This window comes from Chiloscyllium plagiosum, unplaced genomic scaffold, assembly GCF_037043375.1.
Source record: "Chiloscyllium plagiosum isolate Xiang-an unplaced genomic scaffold, Cpla_swu_hap1 HiC_scaffold_10, whole genome shotgun sequence".
Lineage (NCBI taxonomy): Eukaryota > Metazoa > Chordata > Chondrichthyes > Orectolobiformes > Hemiscylliidae > Chiloscyllium > Chiloscyllium plagiosum.
The window spans coordinates 14,199,972-14,218,630 of record NW_028270148.1 but is presented as its reverse complement, the minus strand read 5'-3'; the positions used below and the strand labels follow the sequence as shown (position 1 = coordinate 14,218,630).

At 44.3% G+C, this 18,659-nt stretch overlaps 1 protein-coding gene across 1 annotated transcript in view; it reads right to left on the bottom strand.

Moving 5' to 3' along the window:
• krtcap3 (keratinocyte associated protein 3) overlaps window positions 1-18,659 on the bottom strand; it is a 41,346-nt gene that overhangs the window by 10,816 nt on the left and 11,871 nt on the right. The window contains exons 2-3 of the mRNA XM_043695362.2: window positions 15,161-15,345; window positions 11,680-11,739 (exon numbers count right to left, since the gene is read on the bottom strand). Of these exons, the coding sequence (XP_043551297.2) occupies window positions 11,680-11,739; window positions 15,161-15,345 (245 nt within the window). The remainder of the gene's footprint in view (window positions 1-11,679; window positions 11,740-15,160; window positions 15,346-18,659) is intronic.

Sequence of the window (18,659 nt, the reverse complement as noted above, 5' to 3'; positions counted from 1 at the left end):
CTGTCTCTAAGGATTGTACAACTCTGGAAATCTCTGCCATTGAATATTTTTAAGGCAGAGGTAGATTGGTTCCTTTGCTTTATTAGATTCTAAGGTTTTGAGTAGGTAGGAATATGGAATAGCAACAGATCAACCGCGATCTTGTTGAATGGTGGAGCAGACTTAAAGCGTGACATGGCCGATTTCTACTCCGAATATGATTGCATGTATGGACATTCCTCTAACTGGGTCACGTAGGGATTCTGTATTAGGAGCAGGGAGATTTAGCCAATTTAGTGTACCTTGCAATAGAACATTGCGTGTACACTTATACTGGACATGTACCTGTAAACGGACTGGAATAGTGGCAGCCCAACACAGTCTTCAAGAGCAACTAGGATGGAATAAAATGCTGGCCCAGCCAGTGTGCCCATATTCTGTTGGTGAATATATAAAAGGAAGGTGATGAAAGGGAGTTAGGGATAAGAGAGAAAAAAGTGCTATTGCTTTTCTAGGTTGGAGAGTCTCCAAGAATTAATTTTGACTCTGCTACAGGAAAATAAGCTATTTATTTGGTGAATATCAGTTAAATAACAAAGGTTTGCTCTATCCCAAACATTTACAATAGTACATTAACTATAGGGAATTATAAGGAGAGGTTGGACAAGCTAGGATGTGTTTCTTTAGAGCATAGGAGACTGAGGGGAAATCTTATAGACAAGTATAAGGTCAAGAGAGGCATGGATAGGGTGAATGCACTCGGTTTTTCCCATGGACGTGGAATTGCAGACTAAAGGGCATCAGTTTTAAGGTTAGAAGACAAAGAATAAATGGGAACCTGAGGGGCAGTTTTTTTAAAAAATATACAGAGTAGCACATATATGGAATGAGCTGGCAGCAGCAGGTTGAAGTGGTACATTAACAACATTTAAAAGGCATTTGGACAAATACATAGATAGGAAAGCTTTGTAAGGATATGGGTCAAGTGGAGGGAAATGGGATTAGTGTAGTTGGACATTTTGGTTGGCATGGACCAGTTTGGGCCAAAGGACCTGAATACCTTGCAGTTGGACTCTGACTCTAACACTGGTGACAAGGTAATAAAACATTAAAACCATAAGAATACGTAAGTAATTAATTATAACATTAAATATGGTAGGATAGGTGATATGTCTCAGTTGCAACATGAACTCCAGAATGCCAATTTGACTCAAGGCAAGTACATCTGTGGTAAATGTTTGAGTAGGAAGCTGAACTGTCACTGACACATCAAGGAAGGCAAATGATACCTGGATTCTTTGTACATGGGGGCAGTCATACAGTTCAATTTAGTGCCTTCTGATTTGTTCCATGTTCATGGACGGGAGGGTATGATAGAGAGTATGAGAAAAGCATGACAACCTGAAGGACAGAAGCATCAGCCTTTGCAATTGTTCAATAGGTCTACAGTTCTTTGAGCTTGTCTAGGAGACAGCAAAGGCAGCAGATGATGAGCTACCCAACAATGGCACCATAGTACAGCAAACCATTCAAATATGTGGAATAAGTAGTGGCTGGAGGGGACAGCATAGTCAGAAAGATTGGGACAGCTCTCCACAAAGAATGAGAATCCAGATGACTCCACTGCCTAACTGATACTAAGGTTCAGGATAACTGTTCCAAAGCTGGAGAACTGCAATGGGAGAAAGAGGATTCAGTAACTGATCTGTCCAAGTACCAACAACATAGGCAGGGCAAGGAAAGAAATTCTGCACAGAATTCTTCACATTTCCTACATTACACAGTACTTCATTGCCTCAAAAGTGCTTTACAACTTTCAATGTTTGTGAAATACACCAGCCTTAGCTCCCCATCTCTCCTAATGACATGGCTTCCTGACTAGCAAAGTATTCTATGGATCTCTAGCACCCCCTGGTACTTCACCCAACTTAGACGAAGATGCATATGATCACAGAAGAAGCAGTCAATCATCACAGATACAGATGGGAAGAGGTTGCATTAGGGAACAGTACACAAGGATACAGAACAAAGAACAAAAAGCAGTACAGCACAGAACAGGCCTTCAACAAAGCAAACCTGCACAGCCACATGATGACTCTCTAAACCAAAAACCTTTTGCCTCTAGGTGGCCCATATCCCTGTATTCCCTGCCTTTTCACGTATCTGTCAAGATGCCTCCTGAATAATGCAATTCTGTCAGCTTCTACCATCTCTTTTGGCAGTGCATTCTTACCACCCTCTGTACAAAAACAAAAAAAAACTTGCCTCTCCTTTAAACTTTACTTCTTGTACCTTAAACCCATGTCTCCTAGTAATTGGCATTATCCTAGGAAAAGGACCCTGACTATCCGTCTATCTGAATTTTGTAAACTTCTATCAGGTCACTTCTGAGCCTCCAATGTTCAAGTGAAAAAAGTAAATTTGTTCAATGTATCTCATAGCTAATACCTTGTAAACCTTTTCTGTACCCTCTCCAAGGCCACCATATCCTTCTGGTAGTGTTGTCATCAGAACTACACACAATGTTCCAAGGTGGGCCCATTTCAAGTTTTATACAGCTGCAACATGACTTGTGAATTTTTATACTCTGTGCCCCTACCAATGAATGCAAACATATCCACCAGTGTTGTCGTATTCAGGGAACGGTGGACCTGTATGCCTAGATCACTGTGTTCATGATTTACCATTTACTGTATAAGTCTTTCTTACATTAGATCTTCCACTACCCAACATTTGTCCAGATTAAATTCCATCTACCATTTCTCCACTCAAGTCTCCTATCTATATCCTGCTGTATCCTCCAAATCCTCCTCATTATCTGCAGCTCCTCCAAATTTTTGTGATGTCTGCAAGCCTCCTAATCAGACCACCCTACCTTCTCCTCCAAGTCATTTGTATGTATTACAAACAGGGGTCCCAGCACAACGCCACTCGTCACAGATCTCCAGTCAGAAAAACATCCTTCCACTACTACTGTCTTCAATGCCCAAGCCAGTTCTGCATCCATCCCACCTCAGATCCGACATGACTTCACCTTCTGAACCAACTTGCCATGAGGAAGCTGGTCAAAAATATTACTAAAATCGATGTAGACAAAATCCATTGCACTTCTGTCAATCTTTCCTCAAAAGAGAGATAAGAGCTCTCCTGAACAAAGCCATGCTGCTTATTGCTAATAAGTCCATATTTTTCTTAATGCGAGTAAATCCTGTCCCTAAGAACCTTCTTTAAAATTTCCCTATCACTGACATAAGAATCACTGGCCTGTAATTTCCTGGATTATCCCTGTTGCCATTCTTAAACAAAGGAACGCCATTGGCTAGGACAGGACTTATATAATTGATGGTAGGATCCTGGGCAGTGCTGTAGAACAGAGAAACCTTGGAGTTCAGGTACATAATTCTTTGAAATTTGCATCACAGGTAGCCAGGGTGTTTAAGGCAGCATTTAGCACACTTGCCTTCATTGCTCAAACCTTTGAGGATAGGAGTTGAGATGTCATGTTGAGGCTATATAGGATGTTAGTGAGGCCTCTTCTGGAAGACTGTGCGCAGTTCTGATTGCCCTATTATAGAAAGGATATTAAGCTGAAGAGAGTTCAGAAAAAACTTACCAGGATGTTGCCAGGGATGGAGGGTTTGACATAAAAATAGTCTGGAAAGGCTGGGACTTTTTCATTGGAGCGGAGGAGATTGAGGGGTGTTCGTATTGATGTTTATAAAATTGAGGTGCATAGGTAATGTGAATGACAAGTCTTTTCCCTACAGTTCAAAACTAGGGGGCATATTTTCAAGGTGAGAGGAGAGAGATTTCAAAAGGACATGAGGGGCAAAGTTTTAAAAAAAAACATACAGGGTAGTTCATGTGTGGAATACAGGTACAGTTGCAATGCTTAACAAACATTTGTATAAGTTCATGAATAGGAAAGGTTCAGAGGGATATGGGCCAAGGGCAGGCAGGTGGGACTAGTTTCATTTGGAAACATGGTTGGCATGAACTGGTTGGACCAAAGGGTCTGTTTCCAAGCTGTATGACACTATGTCTATGGCCATTCTCCAGTCCTCTGGGATCTCTCTCAAAGACCATATAAAGACTTTGCACAAGGCACCAGCACTTTCTTCCATTGCCTCCCTCAGTATTTGGAGATAGATCCCATCAGGTCCTGGCGACTTATCTATCTTAATGCTTTTCAACACCACCTCCCTCTTTTATATTTACATGCCTCAGAACATCCACATTTCCTTCTCTAGACTCACCATCCCCCATATCCTACTCCTTTGTGAATACCAATGCAAAGTATTCACTAAGGACTTCGTCCTATTTCTCTGGCTCCATCCAAAAATTCCCTCCTTTAGCCTGGAGTGGACTTATCCTTTTTCCTAGCTACCCTCTTGCTCCTTTTATATGCATTGAATGCCTTGGGATTTTTCTTAATCCTGTTCGCCAAGGCTCCTATAAGCCCCAACTCCTTCCTTAAGGTAATTCCTGCTCTCTGAGAGCTGTCAGCCTTCAGTTTCCTAAACCCCTTGTCCCCTTTTTAATTTTGATTAAGTTCACAATTTCTCTTATCGAAGGTTCCCAAATCTTGCCATCCTTATCTTTCATTTTCACATGAAAATGTTAGTCCTGAACTTTAATCAGCTGGCCTTTAAAAGATTCCCAGATTATGTGGATTTCCCTCCAATAGCTGCCCCCAATCTACATCCCCAGTTCCTGCCCAATATTGTTGTTCCCCCAATTTAGTACTTTCTCCCAAGGACTACTCTTATCCTTATCCATAAGTAATTTAAAACTTACAGCATTTTTGGTGTTGCCAAAATGCTCCTCCAATGAAACTTCAATCATTTCCCAACAATGGGTCTAGTAGGCCCCTTCCTTTGTTGGGCCATTTACACCTGGCTTCAAAAAACACCCCTCTTGGACATCTCTAACAAATTCCCTCCAATCCAAGCCCCTGGAAGAGTTCCAGTCAATATAGGAGGTGTTTAAAAAAAAAACCACAACAACCCCATTTTTAAATTTTTCCATAATCTGTCCACAAATTTGTTCAAACTGCTATCAAGAAAGAGGAAAATCCGTACCTCAGATCATCAAATCTTCTGTGGTCAGTGATAAGCAGCATCACTTAATTGCTGATTGCAAAAATTGAGCTGGATTACTGAGTTAGGTACAAATGCAAAAATGACAGAAATATGGTTGGCTGGAAAAAAAATACGTCCTTGGTCTAGGATTCGGTCAAGGCTGCATTTGCCCTTGAAAAATCAATTTTTGTGGCAGCTTTCATGAAATTGGGGAGGAGCTGGCATAGTGGCAATGTCACTGGACTAGCAATCCAAAGCACTAAGTGAATGTTGTGGGGACATGGATTCAAATTCCATCATGGTAGATAATTAGATTAGATTAGATTAGATTACTTTACAGTGTGGAAACAGGCCCTTCGGCCCAACAAGTCCACACCGACCCGCCAAAGCGCACCCACCCAGACCCATTCCCCTACATTTACCCCTGCACCTAACACTACAGGCAATTTAGCGTGGCCAATTCACCTAATCTGCACATTTTTGGAGTGTGGGAGGAAACCGGAGCACCCGGAGAAAACCCACGCAGACACGGGGAGAATGTGCAAACTCCACACAGTCAGTCGCCTGAGGCGGGAATTGAACCCGGATCCCTGGCGCTGTGAGGCAGCAGTGCTAACCACTGTGCCACCGTGCCGCCCACAAATTTAATAAAAGTCTGGATGGGAAGACTAACCTGGCCACTTGATTGTTGTAACAACCTATTATTTGGCTAAACTTAATGTCCTTTAGGGAAGGAAATCTGCCATTCTTATCTGGTCAGGTTTATATGTATCTGTAGACCCACAGCAAAGTACAGTAGTTGACTTTTAGCTGGTCACCAGGCATTTAGATATGGACAACAAACACTGTACAAGTGATGAAAACAAATCCCAAAGCATTTCATTGTCAAGCTAGAGTGTTTATTATTTTTTTGAAAAACACTGAAACTGTCAAAATGATTGCTTAGTTGGTGGTGACAGGAGTTGAAATGTATATCAGATGAACTTCTCTAATTCAGCACTCATGATCAAGCTTCTAGAAAATTCCAAAGTCAAGTCATAACAAGTGGGGGTTTCCTTGATTGGACACAAACAGCACTCCTTTGTGAAGTTTCACGTCTGTTATTGCCAAAGCTTACACAATCTACATTTTCAAAACTAAATCACATGATTATGGACAGAAGGGAAGAACTTTCAATTTACCCATCCTCCCTTCTTTGTAATGAAGAATTATTTATGAAGTGCAGTCATTGTTGTAGTATATTCTTGTATTGTATTGTTTTCCCACAGCAACCATTTGAGTAGGCAGATATGATCTCAGTTTAATGTATGATTTTAAAGCTGATGACTTCAAACATTCCCTCAGCGCTACACAAGAGGTGTTGATCTGAAGAAGTGGAACTGAACTCTCAACCTTCTGATTCACACGCGAGAGCACAATGAGTGCTATCATAATTAATACTTCAAAAGACAAACTCATGATTTCACCTCACAACTCTGATGTAATAATGTGCTGGGCATCCTTCAATGAAAATAACCCAGACATTTGTATATTTGGTGCTGTATTGGTTGCAAGGTCCTCCTGATGCACAATCAGAAATTGTAAAACACATTCCAGCAAAATTCATTCAAACAAAGGTATGAATTATTGGATTGACAACAATAAATGGACAATGCACACCAGTTAATGTGCTTATCATGCTCAGATTACCTGTCAGACAGTAGCCTCTAAATGAACAAATAATGCATTCTACTTGAACCGGACAACTAGTTCAAGAGCTAATTTAATGGCTTATTCTACTTGTGAGGTGAAGTGTCACCACTGTTATAAATATAGAGAATGAAAGGCACTGAAATTGTCACTTCTAATGAAAGTTTCACAGTGAGTGAAGTACACATGGGACTAATGATGAAATATCAAGCCTCCTAGAAATTAAAATGGTGAAATTTGATTTTCAACAGCAACAAGCATTATCTCTGAATTTAGTCAGCCTCTTTTTCAAAAACATTGCATGATTGAAGGAGGCATAGTTTGATATGGAGGCCATCAAATCGGGTGATTGTGAGTCACCTGATTGTGAGTCCACACCCACCCGATGAAGAAGCGGCGCTCCGAAAGCTTGTGTACTTCCAATTAAACTTGGACTATAACCTGTGATTTTTAGACTTTGTACTCCCCAGTCCAACACAGGCATCTCCAAATCATGTCAACAAATCATTCAGCAACTTTAGCTCGAATTAGAATCCCTTGTGTGGATATAGGCCCTTCGGCCCAACAAGTCCACGCTGACCCTGAGAATGTGTATGGGGTTTAAGTAGGTAGGGAAGGAGTTAAGTTCTGAATTTTGTGAAACACGACGCTCAGCTGAGCATGATTCAGATCAGATAAGAACTTCCAGTGAACAATGGAGTGCTGGAGACAAGGGTAATGGGTTGAAAAACATTCATTATATAGAGCCATTTTACAAGATGAGGTAGCATTCAGTATGTAATGTCAGTTAACAAGGTGAAAAGTATTCATTATGTGAAGTCAGTTAATCATTGTGAAACAGCAGACGGCTTACTCTTTACTATTGATACTAGTTGATTGTAATAGTCACCCAAGTAATATGTATGTTCCCATATCCCGATGCTCCTCCCTGTAGAGTGACTATATAGTTCATTGAGTAACTGCTCTTTCAGAGAAGGCCGTGAACTCATGTCTGCACATGGGCAATCGTTGTCTCGCTCTCTCCAGAGCCCGGAACAAAGATGAAGGGGGTAAAACTACACTTTATCTCTGAGCATTTTGCTTCGACTGAGGGGGGGGGGGGGGGGAAAACGACCCACCAAACAGTAGCCCAACCAGACCTATTCCTCTACCCTATATTTAGCCCTGACTAAATGCACCTAGCCTAGGCATCCCTGAACACTGTGGGCAATTTAGCACGGCCAATTCACCTAACCTGCCCATATTTGGATTGTGGGAGGAAACCCATGCAGACACTGGGAGAATGTGCAAACTCCACACAGACAATCGCCCGGAGGTGGAGTTGAACCTGATTTTTGCAGTGAACCACAGGTAGGCTATTAAGCAGCTGGGACTGGTGTTGGTTCAAGTATGTTCCAATGAGCACTGCAGGATTTCATCTAAGTGTACAAAGTTAAAAATCACACACCAGGTTATAGTCCAACAGGTTTAATTGGAAGCACACTAGCTTTCGGAGCGTCGCTCCTTCATCAGGTGGTAGTGGAGGGCTCAATCATAACATACAGAATTTAGAACCAAAATTTCATGGTGTGACGCAACTGAAATTATACATTGAAAAATTGATTGTCTGTTAAGCCTTTCATCTGTTAGAATACCGTGATAGTTTCACTTCTTTCATGTGAAAATCACAAAACCTTTTTAAAAAAAGCAGTTGCATTCTCGGGTTAGCTGTTAACAATGGTGATAGCTAGACAATATGTTGAAGGTGTTGGCCTCCTGTGTTCTCTGTCTATGCCATGATGTTTAGATTGATTCTAATCTAAAAAGTGAGATAACGGAGTTCTACATGAATGCATGCAGTACAATGTAACCCTGCAAGTACAAATTCACCCCACAAAATATATGTGTGCATGTGGGTCTTTGTCTGTCTGGGTTGGGGGGAGAGAGAGCGAGAGCGCGAGAGAGAGAGCGAGAGCGCGAGAGAGAGAGCGAGAGCGCGAGAGAGAGAGCGAGAGCGCGAGAGAGAGAGCGAGAGCGCGAGAGAGAGAGCGAGAGCGCGAGAGAGAGAGCGAGAGCGCGAGAGAGAGAGCGAGAGCGCGAGAGAGAGAGCGAGAGCGCGAGAGAGAGAGCGAGAGCGCGAGAGAGAGAGCGAGAGCGCGAGAGAGAGAGCGAGAGCGCGAGAGAGAGAGCGAGAGCGCGAGAGAGAGCGCGAGAGAGAGAGCGCGAGAGCGAGAGCGCGAGAGAGCAAGAGCGCGAGAGAGCGAGAGCGCGAGAGAGCGAGAGCGCGAGAGAGCGAGAGCGCGAGAGAGCGAGAGAGCGAGAGCGCGAGAGAGCGAGAGAGCGAGAGCGCGAGAGAGCGAGAGCGCGAGAGCGCGAGAGCGCGAGAGCGCGAGAGAGCGAGAGAGCGAGAGAGCGAGAGAGCGAGAGAGAGCGCGAGAGAGCGCGAGAGAGCGCGAGAGAGCGCGAGAGAGCGCGAGAGAGCGCGAGAGAGCGCGAGAGAGCGCGAGAGAGCGCGAGAGAGCGCGAGAGAGAGAGAGAGAGAGAGAGAGCGCGAGAGAGAGAGTGTGAGAGAGAGTATAGTGAGTGCAAAATGTCTTAAGTCTGTGAGGGGGTGCATGTGAGAATGTGGGAGTGTGTGTCTCTGGAAGGGTGTGCATGCGTGTCCGTGTGCGTGTGTGCCCATCCGTGTGCGTATAGTGCAATAGTGGTCACCTGTAATGTGACATGAACCCAAGGTCCTGGTTGAGGCCCTCCCTATGGGTACCAAACTTAGCTATCAGCCTCTGCTCGGCCACTTTTCTCTGCTGCCTGTCCCGAAGTCCACCTTGGAGGATGTCCTGGACATTCAACCTCAAACCTTCAGGTGACCACTGGTCCTCACCTACCAACCCCACCAACCTCCATGTACAGCGGATCATCCGCTGTCATTTCCGCCACATCCAAACGGACCACCAGGGATATATTTCCCTCCCCTCCCCTATCAGCGTTCCGAAAAGACCACTCCCTCCGTGACTCCCTCGTTAGGTCCACACTCCCCACCAACCCGACCTCCACTCCCGGCACCATCCCCTGCAACCGCAAGAAATGCAAAACTTGCGCCCACACCTCCCCCCTTACTTCCCTCCAAGGCCCCAAGGGACACTTCCATATCTGCCACAAATTCACCTGCACCTCCACACACATCTATTGCATCCGCTGCACCAGATGTGGCCTCCTCTATATTGAGGAGACAGGCCGCCTACTTGCGGAACGGTTCAGAGAACAACTCTGGGACACCCGGACCAACCAACCCAACCACCCCGTGGCTCAACACTTTAACTCCCCCTCCCACTCCACCAAGGATATGCAGGTCCTTGGACTCCTCCATCGCCAGACCATAGCAACACGACGATTGGAGGAAGAGCGCCTCATCTTCCGCCTAGGAACCCTCCAACCACAAGGGATGAATGCAGATTTCTCCAGTTTCCTCATTTCCCCTCCCCCCACCTTGTCTCAGTCAAATCCCTCGAACTCAGCACCGCCTTCCTAACCTGCAATCTTCTTCCTGACCTCTCCACCCCCACCCCACTCTGGCCTATCACCCTCACCTTGATCTCCTTCCACCTATCGCATTTCCAACGCCCCTTCCCCAAGTCCCTCCTCCCTACCTTTTATCTTAGCCTGCTGGGCACACTTTCCTCATTCCTGAAGAAGGGCTTATGCCCGGAATGTCGATTCTCCTGCTCCTTGGATGCTGCCTGACCTGCTGCGCTTTTCCAGCAACACAGTTTCAGCTCTGATCTCCAGCATCTGCAGTCCTCACGTTCTCCTACCTACGTAAACCCCATACACATTCTCAGGGTCAGCGCGGACGTGTGGGGCCGAAGGGCCTATGTCCACACAAGGGGGTCCCGTGCGGGACACACACACACACACACACACACACACACGTGAATTTGTACTTGCAGGGTTACATTGTACTTTGCTCAAAAACTGCATGAATTCATGTAAAAGTCATTTATCTCACTTTTTAGATTAGAATCAATCTAAACATCACGGCATAGACAGAGAACACAGGGGGCTAACACCTTCAACATGTTATCTAGCTATCACCATTGTTAACAGCTGATCTGAGAATGCAACATTTTTAAAAAAGGTTTTGTGATTTACACATGAAAGAAGTGAAACTATCACGGTATTCTAACAGATTAACGGCTAACAGACAATCAATTTTCAATGTATAATTTCAGTTACATCACACCATGAAACTTTGGTTATAAATTCAGTAGGTTAGGATTCAACCCTCCACTACCATCTGATGAAGGAGCGACGCTCTGAAAGCTAGTGTGCTTCCAATTAAACCTGTTGGACTATAACCTGGTGTTGTGTGATTTTTAACTTTGTACACCCCAGTCCAACACCGGCATCTCCGAATCATATCTAAGTGTAGGTTTTGTTTAGAGGTCATGTATCAATGAGAATGTTTTGTGATCTCTCAACTAGAAGTGTACTGTTTTAGAGTATGGGTTTCTGTGGGCAATAGTATACCACTAAAAGCGCAGATGCACCTCATTCAACAAGGTGCAATTATTTTGAGGGTTTTGACAGGAAGAGGAGCAATATAAAAAGGGAAGAGTTTTCTCATCATTTCAGTGCTATGTACTTGATTGCAGACTGTGTGTTGCATGAGTGTTGGCAGTGGAGAAGACAATAGCCTTCAACAGAGAAGGCGTGAAATCACTGATAACTTCTGTATTTCGACAGTTGCAGGCTGCTCATTCAGCTAAACCGGTTAGTTTTAAAGACAAGTGCTGACAGATCACAATATAAAAGTGCTAGGAAATTGTGCAAACCCTCCCCTGTTGATCTTCACATTTCACACTATTTTCACATGTATAAAAAGTTCAAAAATAAAACCTTTAAAAAAAAAATTCCTTTCACTTTTCAGCATAACTATAATTAAACCACATACCAGTTTTATCTTGGTTACATTCCGTGAGACCAGAATAGCGATGATACCCGTTAAGATACTCTGAAAGAATCAAAACATAAAAAAACTCCAATTAGTCACACCCAGAGTTTAAATGGGTTCTGGGTTCTACAAAGTCACTTGGAAGAGTTGAAGAGTGCTTCTTGATTAAACAAACAATTCAACAATCTGCACAGCAGCCGTGATACTGTTGCCAAAAGACAGTATAGTGCAACCATTGAGGGGGGGACATTATCACTCAGCAGGTACAAAGAGAAAGGACAGTTAACTATTTTAAGTACAGAATCTCAATAAACATAGCTCTCTCTCAGTAACATAAAACATCTTCCTTTTACAAATGCCGATTGACACAGTGGGTATTTCTGGTACGTTATATTTTTATTGCCAGCATTTGGAATCGACTCTCCCCTAATCTCTGCAACCACCCTCAGCTCAAAATTCTGGAGAAACGTCTGCACTCTCCACTTCTGTTCAGTGGTACATTACTGATTTTAAGTGCTCCATGACTGATAACCATGCCTTCAGCCAGCAAGGCTTCACACTAGGATTTCCCACCCTGAACCTCTCCGCCTTTCCCTCCTTTAATACAGTCTCTAAACTTTGCTTCTGAAGAGGCTTTTGGTCATTTGCCTTAAAATGTCTTCATAGGATTGGATGCCAAATTTTGCTTTATAACACCAAGAAGCATCTTAGGTTGATTTATTAAGTTCTAAGCACTGTACAGCAAGTTAAAATATTATTACGTTTTATGATCTTAGAATCCAAGCCTGAGAATTTGTCTTTTTAAAAATTATGCTGGCTCCAGGATAAATATTTATTCCCATTACATGTGTAATAACTGCCTGCTCTCCTTTGACGAGAAGGTGAGGGCTGCAGATGCTGGAGATCGGAGCTGAAAATGTGTTGCTGGAAAAGCGCAGCAGGTCAGGCAGCATCCAAGGAACAGGAGAATCGACGTTTCAGACATAAGCCCTTCTTCAGGAATGAGGAAAGTGTGTCCAGCAGGTGAAGATAAAAGGTAGGGAGGAGGGATTTGGGGGAGGGGCTTTGGAAATGCGATAGGTGGAGGGAGGTCAAGGTGAGGGTGATAGCCGGAGTGGGGTGGGGGTGAAGAGGTCATGAAGATGGTGCTGAGTTCGAGGGATTTGACTGAGACAAGGTGGGGGGAGGGGAAATGAAGAAACTGGAGAAATCTGAGTTCATCCCTTGTGGTTGGAGTGTTCCCAGGCAGGAGATGAGGCGCTCTTCCTCCAACTGTTGCCATGGTCTGGCGATGGAGGAGTCCAAGAACCTGCATGTCCTTGGTGGAGTGGGAGGGGGAGTTAAAGTGTTGGGCTACAGGGTGGTTGGGTTGGTTGGTGCGGATGTCCCAGAGGTGTTCTCTGAAACGTTCCGCAAGTAGGTGGCCTGTCTCCCCAATATAGAGGAGGCCACATCTGGTGCAGCGGATGCAATAGATGATGTGTGTGGAGGTGCAGGTGAATTTGTGGCGGATATGGAAGTGTCCCTTGGGGCCTTGGAGGGAAGTAAGGGGGCAGGTGTGGGCGCAAGTTTTGCATTTCTTGCGGTTGCAGGGGAAGGTGTCGGGAGTGGAGGTTGGGTTGGTGGGGGGGGGGTGTGGACCTGACGAGGGAGTCACGGAGGGAGTGGTCTTTACGGAATGCTGATAGGGGAGGGGAGGGAAATATATCACTGGTGGTGGGGTCTGTTTGGAGGTGGCGGAAATGACGGCGGATGATACGTTGTACATGGAGATGGTTGGGGTGGTAAGTGAGGACCAGTGGGGTTCTGTCCTGGTGGCGGTTCCAAAACCGTACAACCCAGATGGCCTCCTTCTTCAAGGACCGCAATTTCCCGCCAGACGTAGTCAACGATGCCCTCCACCGCATCTCTTCCACTTCCCGCTCCTCCGCCCTTGAGCCCCGCCCCTCCAACCGCCACCAGGACAGAACCCCACTGGTCCTCATCTACCACCCCACCAACCTCCATGTACAATGTATCATCCACCGTCATTTTCACCACCTCCAGTGATATATTTCCCTCCCCTCCCCTATCAGCGTTCCGAAAAGACCACTCCCTCCGTGACTCCCTCATCAGGTCCACACCCCCCACCAACCCAACCTCCACTCCCGGCACCTTCCCCTGCAACCGCAAGAAATGCAAAACTTGCGCCCACACCTCCCCCCTTACATCCCTCCAAGGACCCAAGGGACACTTCCATATCCGCCACAAATTCACCTGCACCTCCACACATATCATCTATTGCATCCACATCACCCGATGTGGCCTCCTCTATATTGGGGAGACAGGCCGCCTACTTGAGGAATGTTTCAGAGAACACCTCTGGGACACCCGGTCCAATCAACCCAACCACCCTATAGCCCAACACTTTAACTCCCCCTCCCACTCCACCAAGGACATGCAGGTCCTTGGACTCCTCCATTGCCAGACCATGGCAACATGACGGTTGGAGGAAGAGCGCCTCATCTTCTGCCTGGGAACCCTCTAAGCGCAAGGGATGAATGCAGATTTCTCCAGTTTCCTCATTTCCCCTCCCCCCACCTTGTCTCAGTCAAATCCCTCGAACTCAGCACCGCCTTCCTAACCTGCAATCATCTTCCTGACCTCTCCGCCCCCACCCTATCTCCCTCACCTTGACCTCCCTCCACCTATCGCATTTCCGACGCCCCTCCCCCAAGTCCCTCCTCCCTACCTTTTATCTTAGCCCGCTGGACAAACTTTCCTCATTCCTGAAGAAGGGCTTATGCCCGAAACGTCGATTCTCCTGTTCCCTGGATGCTGCCTGACCTGCTGCACTTTTCCAGCAACACATTTTCTGCTCTTCTTTGATTTTGTGCCACAAGCTTTAATGCCCACTCAAGGCATCAGACAGGGTCTTGGTTTGAAGATGATGCTCTGGCCATGCCTCAGTACTAGTACCAGGACTGTCACGCTACATTCTGTATTGATCTCTAAAGTAGCTACTATACTCTCAACCCTCTGACTGTTGAGACTCCTTCCAAACAAGCCATGGCAACACTCAAGGATTAAAAAAAATCTCAGCTCGAATTATCGCTGCCCATAAGTAACATTTGTTCCCCCAAGAGGTTGTTGCTTTAAGTCCTACTCCATAGTTTAAGTGCAAAATTTAGGCTGCCACTTCTAGTGCAGTTCTGAGGGAGTACTACACAATCCAAGTTTCTATCTTTTGGTCAAGATGCTAAACTGAGGCCTTATTCAACCATTACAGGTGCACTTCAGATGAAAATGCTTTCTTGGCTATCAACCCTTAAAAGATGTTACAATATTGTGAAAGTTGCTCTAGAAATGCAAGTCCTGTTATTCTCTCATGAAACAACATTCATGAGCATCTAATTCCATCTAATCAAGAATTTGACAGCAACGCTCCAGGCAGGATGAATGCAGTTCACTCCAATAAAATAAATGGAATATAGGAACTCACCAACAAACCTGAGATGACACAAATAATGTTGGCCACTGAATACTCAGCAGTCACTTTTCCTTCAGGTTTTGAAATGTGCCTCAGGACAGTGCCATGAACGATTGCGCCAACAATGAAGTTGATGTGCCCAAGAAAAATTAGCGCGATTCCCTTTCTCATTAAATTCCGGGGACCCTTCACCTTATCTGTTGAAGCAAAGAACAACTAGTTTGCACATGCATTGAGGAAAGAAAGGTTCAAAAACAAAAGAGAGGCAAAGATCTTCCACATAAACCTTCCAGATTCACCAAAGGAATTTAATAAAAGGTCGCTCCTCATTAACCCTCGGCAAATCTGGCCAGTCTACCATATGTCATGAAAGGCCTCAAATCTGCACTGTAGGGATTCTGTGATTTGATGAATTCCTGCAGCAGAGTGGCAGTGTCTATACCTTGGGTGCAAAAGGCCCCGGTTCAAGTCCCACCTACCGTTGGCATGTGCCATAACACAAAACAATGAACTGGATATGTTAGAGCCTGGGTGTATCTGGAGAAGGAGTACGCGGTGTCCACCAACACCTTTGAGCTGTTCAGGGAGAGGTGGGCACCGCAGGGAGTGGAGCGTATTATTTTTTGTCCAACTATTTTGATTTAATCCCTGCCCTCCCCTTCACTGTTTGATCATGCAGCACTGCCCTTTGATGTGAGGGGCAGTGCTTGTCACTGGCCACTCGAGTATTTTCTTACTTCCTGGTGGTGGAAATTGAATAAAAAAGATTCGTTCACCTTGTGTCTCTCACCTGCGCACACACACATGGGTGCTGGGGAAAATAATCGCTGTTAGGTGGTAGTGTTGGGGTAATAACATCCTGTTTAAAAAAAAATGAACTGGAGAAATAAAACAAATAAAACCAGAAATTTCTGGAGAAATCACAGTCTGTTTTCTCTTTGCAGATGCTGCCAGAGTTAGTGTTTAAAGTCTAGTGACATTTCATCAAAACATGGGACTCAAAACATTAACTCTTTTCTCTCCACAGAATTGTACAGGAACACTCCCTCCAGGCCACCCCTGTGCTGACCACAATGCTATTCTAAACTAAAGCCACCTGCCTGCACATGGTCTACTGTATATCCTTTTACTGTCTACCTGAATGCCTCAAATCTTGCTAACATATGTGCTTCTACCATTTCCGCTAGCAGCATTCCAGGTGCCTACTTTGCCCCTCTTACCTTAAATCTATGCCCCCTCATATTTGACATTTCCACCTGGCAAAGAGACTCTGACTACCCACTCTACCCATGCCCCTCAAATTTTATGTATTTCTATTAGGGTGTGCCCCTGCTCCTTAGCCTCTGATACTCCACTGAAAACAAACTAGGATTGTCCAACCTCTCCTTATAGCCAATATACACTAAGCTCGGCAACATCCTGCTAAACCTCTTCTGCATCTTCAAAATTCTCCACATCCATGCTATAGTGCGGCAACCAGAACTATGCAGAGTACTCCTGATGTGGCCTGACCAAAGTCTTATACAGTTGCGGAATGACTTACCAACTTTTCCACTCAGTGCCCCAAATAATGAAGGCAAGCTTGCTGTATGTTTTCTTCACCATCTTATCCACTTGTGTTTCCACTTGCAGGGAGTTATGAACTTGGATGTCAAGTTTTCTCTGTAAATCAATGCTCTAAGGGTCCGGCCATTTACTTTTCTCTTGCATTTGGATTTCCGAAATGCATCACCTCACAATTATCTGGACTAACCTCCATCTGCCATTTCTCCCCAAAACTTTCCAGCTGATCTATATCCTGCTGCATCCTTTGATATCCTTCCTAACTATCCACAACTCCAGCAATTTTCACGTCATCTGCTAATTTATTAAAACATTTTCATCTAAATAATTTATATAAATTGCAAACAACAGGAGGTCTTTGTACTGATCCTTGCACAGCCACACTGGTTACAGATCTCTCGTCAGAAAAACAAACTTCTACAACTACTCGAGATTTGAAAGCCAAGCCAATTTTGATCTAACTTACCAACTCATGTGGATTAAATGCAATTTGATCTTCTGGACCAGCCTATCATTAGGGACCTTGTGAAATGCTTTTGTAAAGTCCATGTAGACAAGATCTACCACCTTAACCTCAATCAATTATCTTTGTAATTTCCTCAAAACATACAAGCAAGTTTGTAAGACAAGACCTTGCCTGCATAAAGCCATGTTGACTACTGCCAACAAGTCAATTCTTCTCTAAATGCAAATAAACCTTGTCCCTCAGAATCTTCTCCAATACTTTCCCTGCCATTGATGTAGGACTCACCAGTCTATAATTTCCTGGATTATCCCTGTTGCCCTTCTCAAAACGTTGAAACAACACTGGCTTTTCTCCAGCCTTCTGGGATCTTGCCTGTGGCTAAAGAGATCTCTGTATCCTCTGTCAAGGCCTCAACAATCTCCTCCCTTGCTCCCTTCAGTATACAGTGAGATGTGTTTCAAGCCACCCAACACGTTCTCCTTTTTAATATCGATATGCCTTAGAGAGTAACAACAAACCCCTCTTTAAAGTTGCCATTATTCATGTCTCTCTCTTTGGTGAATACTGAAGCAAAGCACTCATTAACGATCTCACCACTCCCTCTAGCTCCACACACAAATGCCCTTTATCCTTGAGTGAACCTACCTTTTCCCTATTTACCTTCTTCCTCCTAATAGGTATAAAATGCCTTGGGACTCTGCATTGCCAAGGACATCTCATGGCCCTTTCTAGCCCTCCCAATTTTTGAAAAATTATTTTCTGCTTCCAATATACTCACGGGCTTTGTTTAATTTCTGTTTCCTAAACATAACATATACTTTATTTTTATTTTCAACTAAACTTACATCTCTTGTCGTCCAAGGTTCCCAAATCTTACCATCATCATCTTTCATCCTCACAGAAACATGCTGGTTCTGAACTCGGGTCAACTGGCTTTTAAAAATCATGTTGAGATGCCACAGTTGAACTGGGGTGGACAAGGTCAAAAATAAAACACTAGGTTACAGTCCAACAGGTTTATTTGAAATTGCAATTTCAAACAAATCTGTTGTTGTTTGATTTTTGGCTTTTGAAAAAGCTCATAAAATGTCAAATGTAGATTTATCTAGGAACAGCAGCTCCCAGACTTAGAGTTTTTCCAGCAATATCTGTTTGTGTATGTGACATAACATGTCTGAACAGAATGATTAAAAAGAATAGGCCATTTAGTCCTTCAAGCCTCCTCTACCAGTCAATAGTGGTTGTGGTCTCAGTTGATACAGTAGCAATAGTAATAACTGAAATAGTAATCAAAAGGATAATGTTCTGGGGACATGGATGCAAATCCCATCAAGGCAGCTGTGGAAACTGAATATCAATAAATAAAAATTTGGAATTGAAAATAAAGATGAGCTACCGTTGATTGCTGTAAAAACCCACTCCCCTTTAGGGAAAGCAATCTGCCATTCCCGTCGGATCTGGCCTACACACCTGCAGACCCAC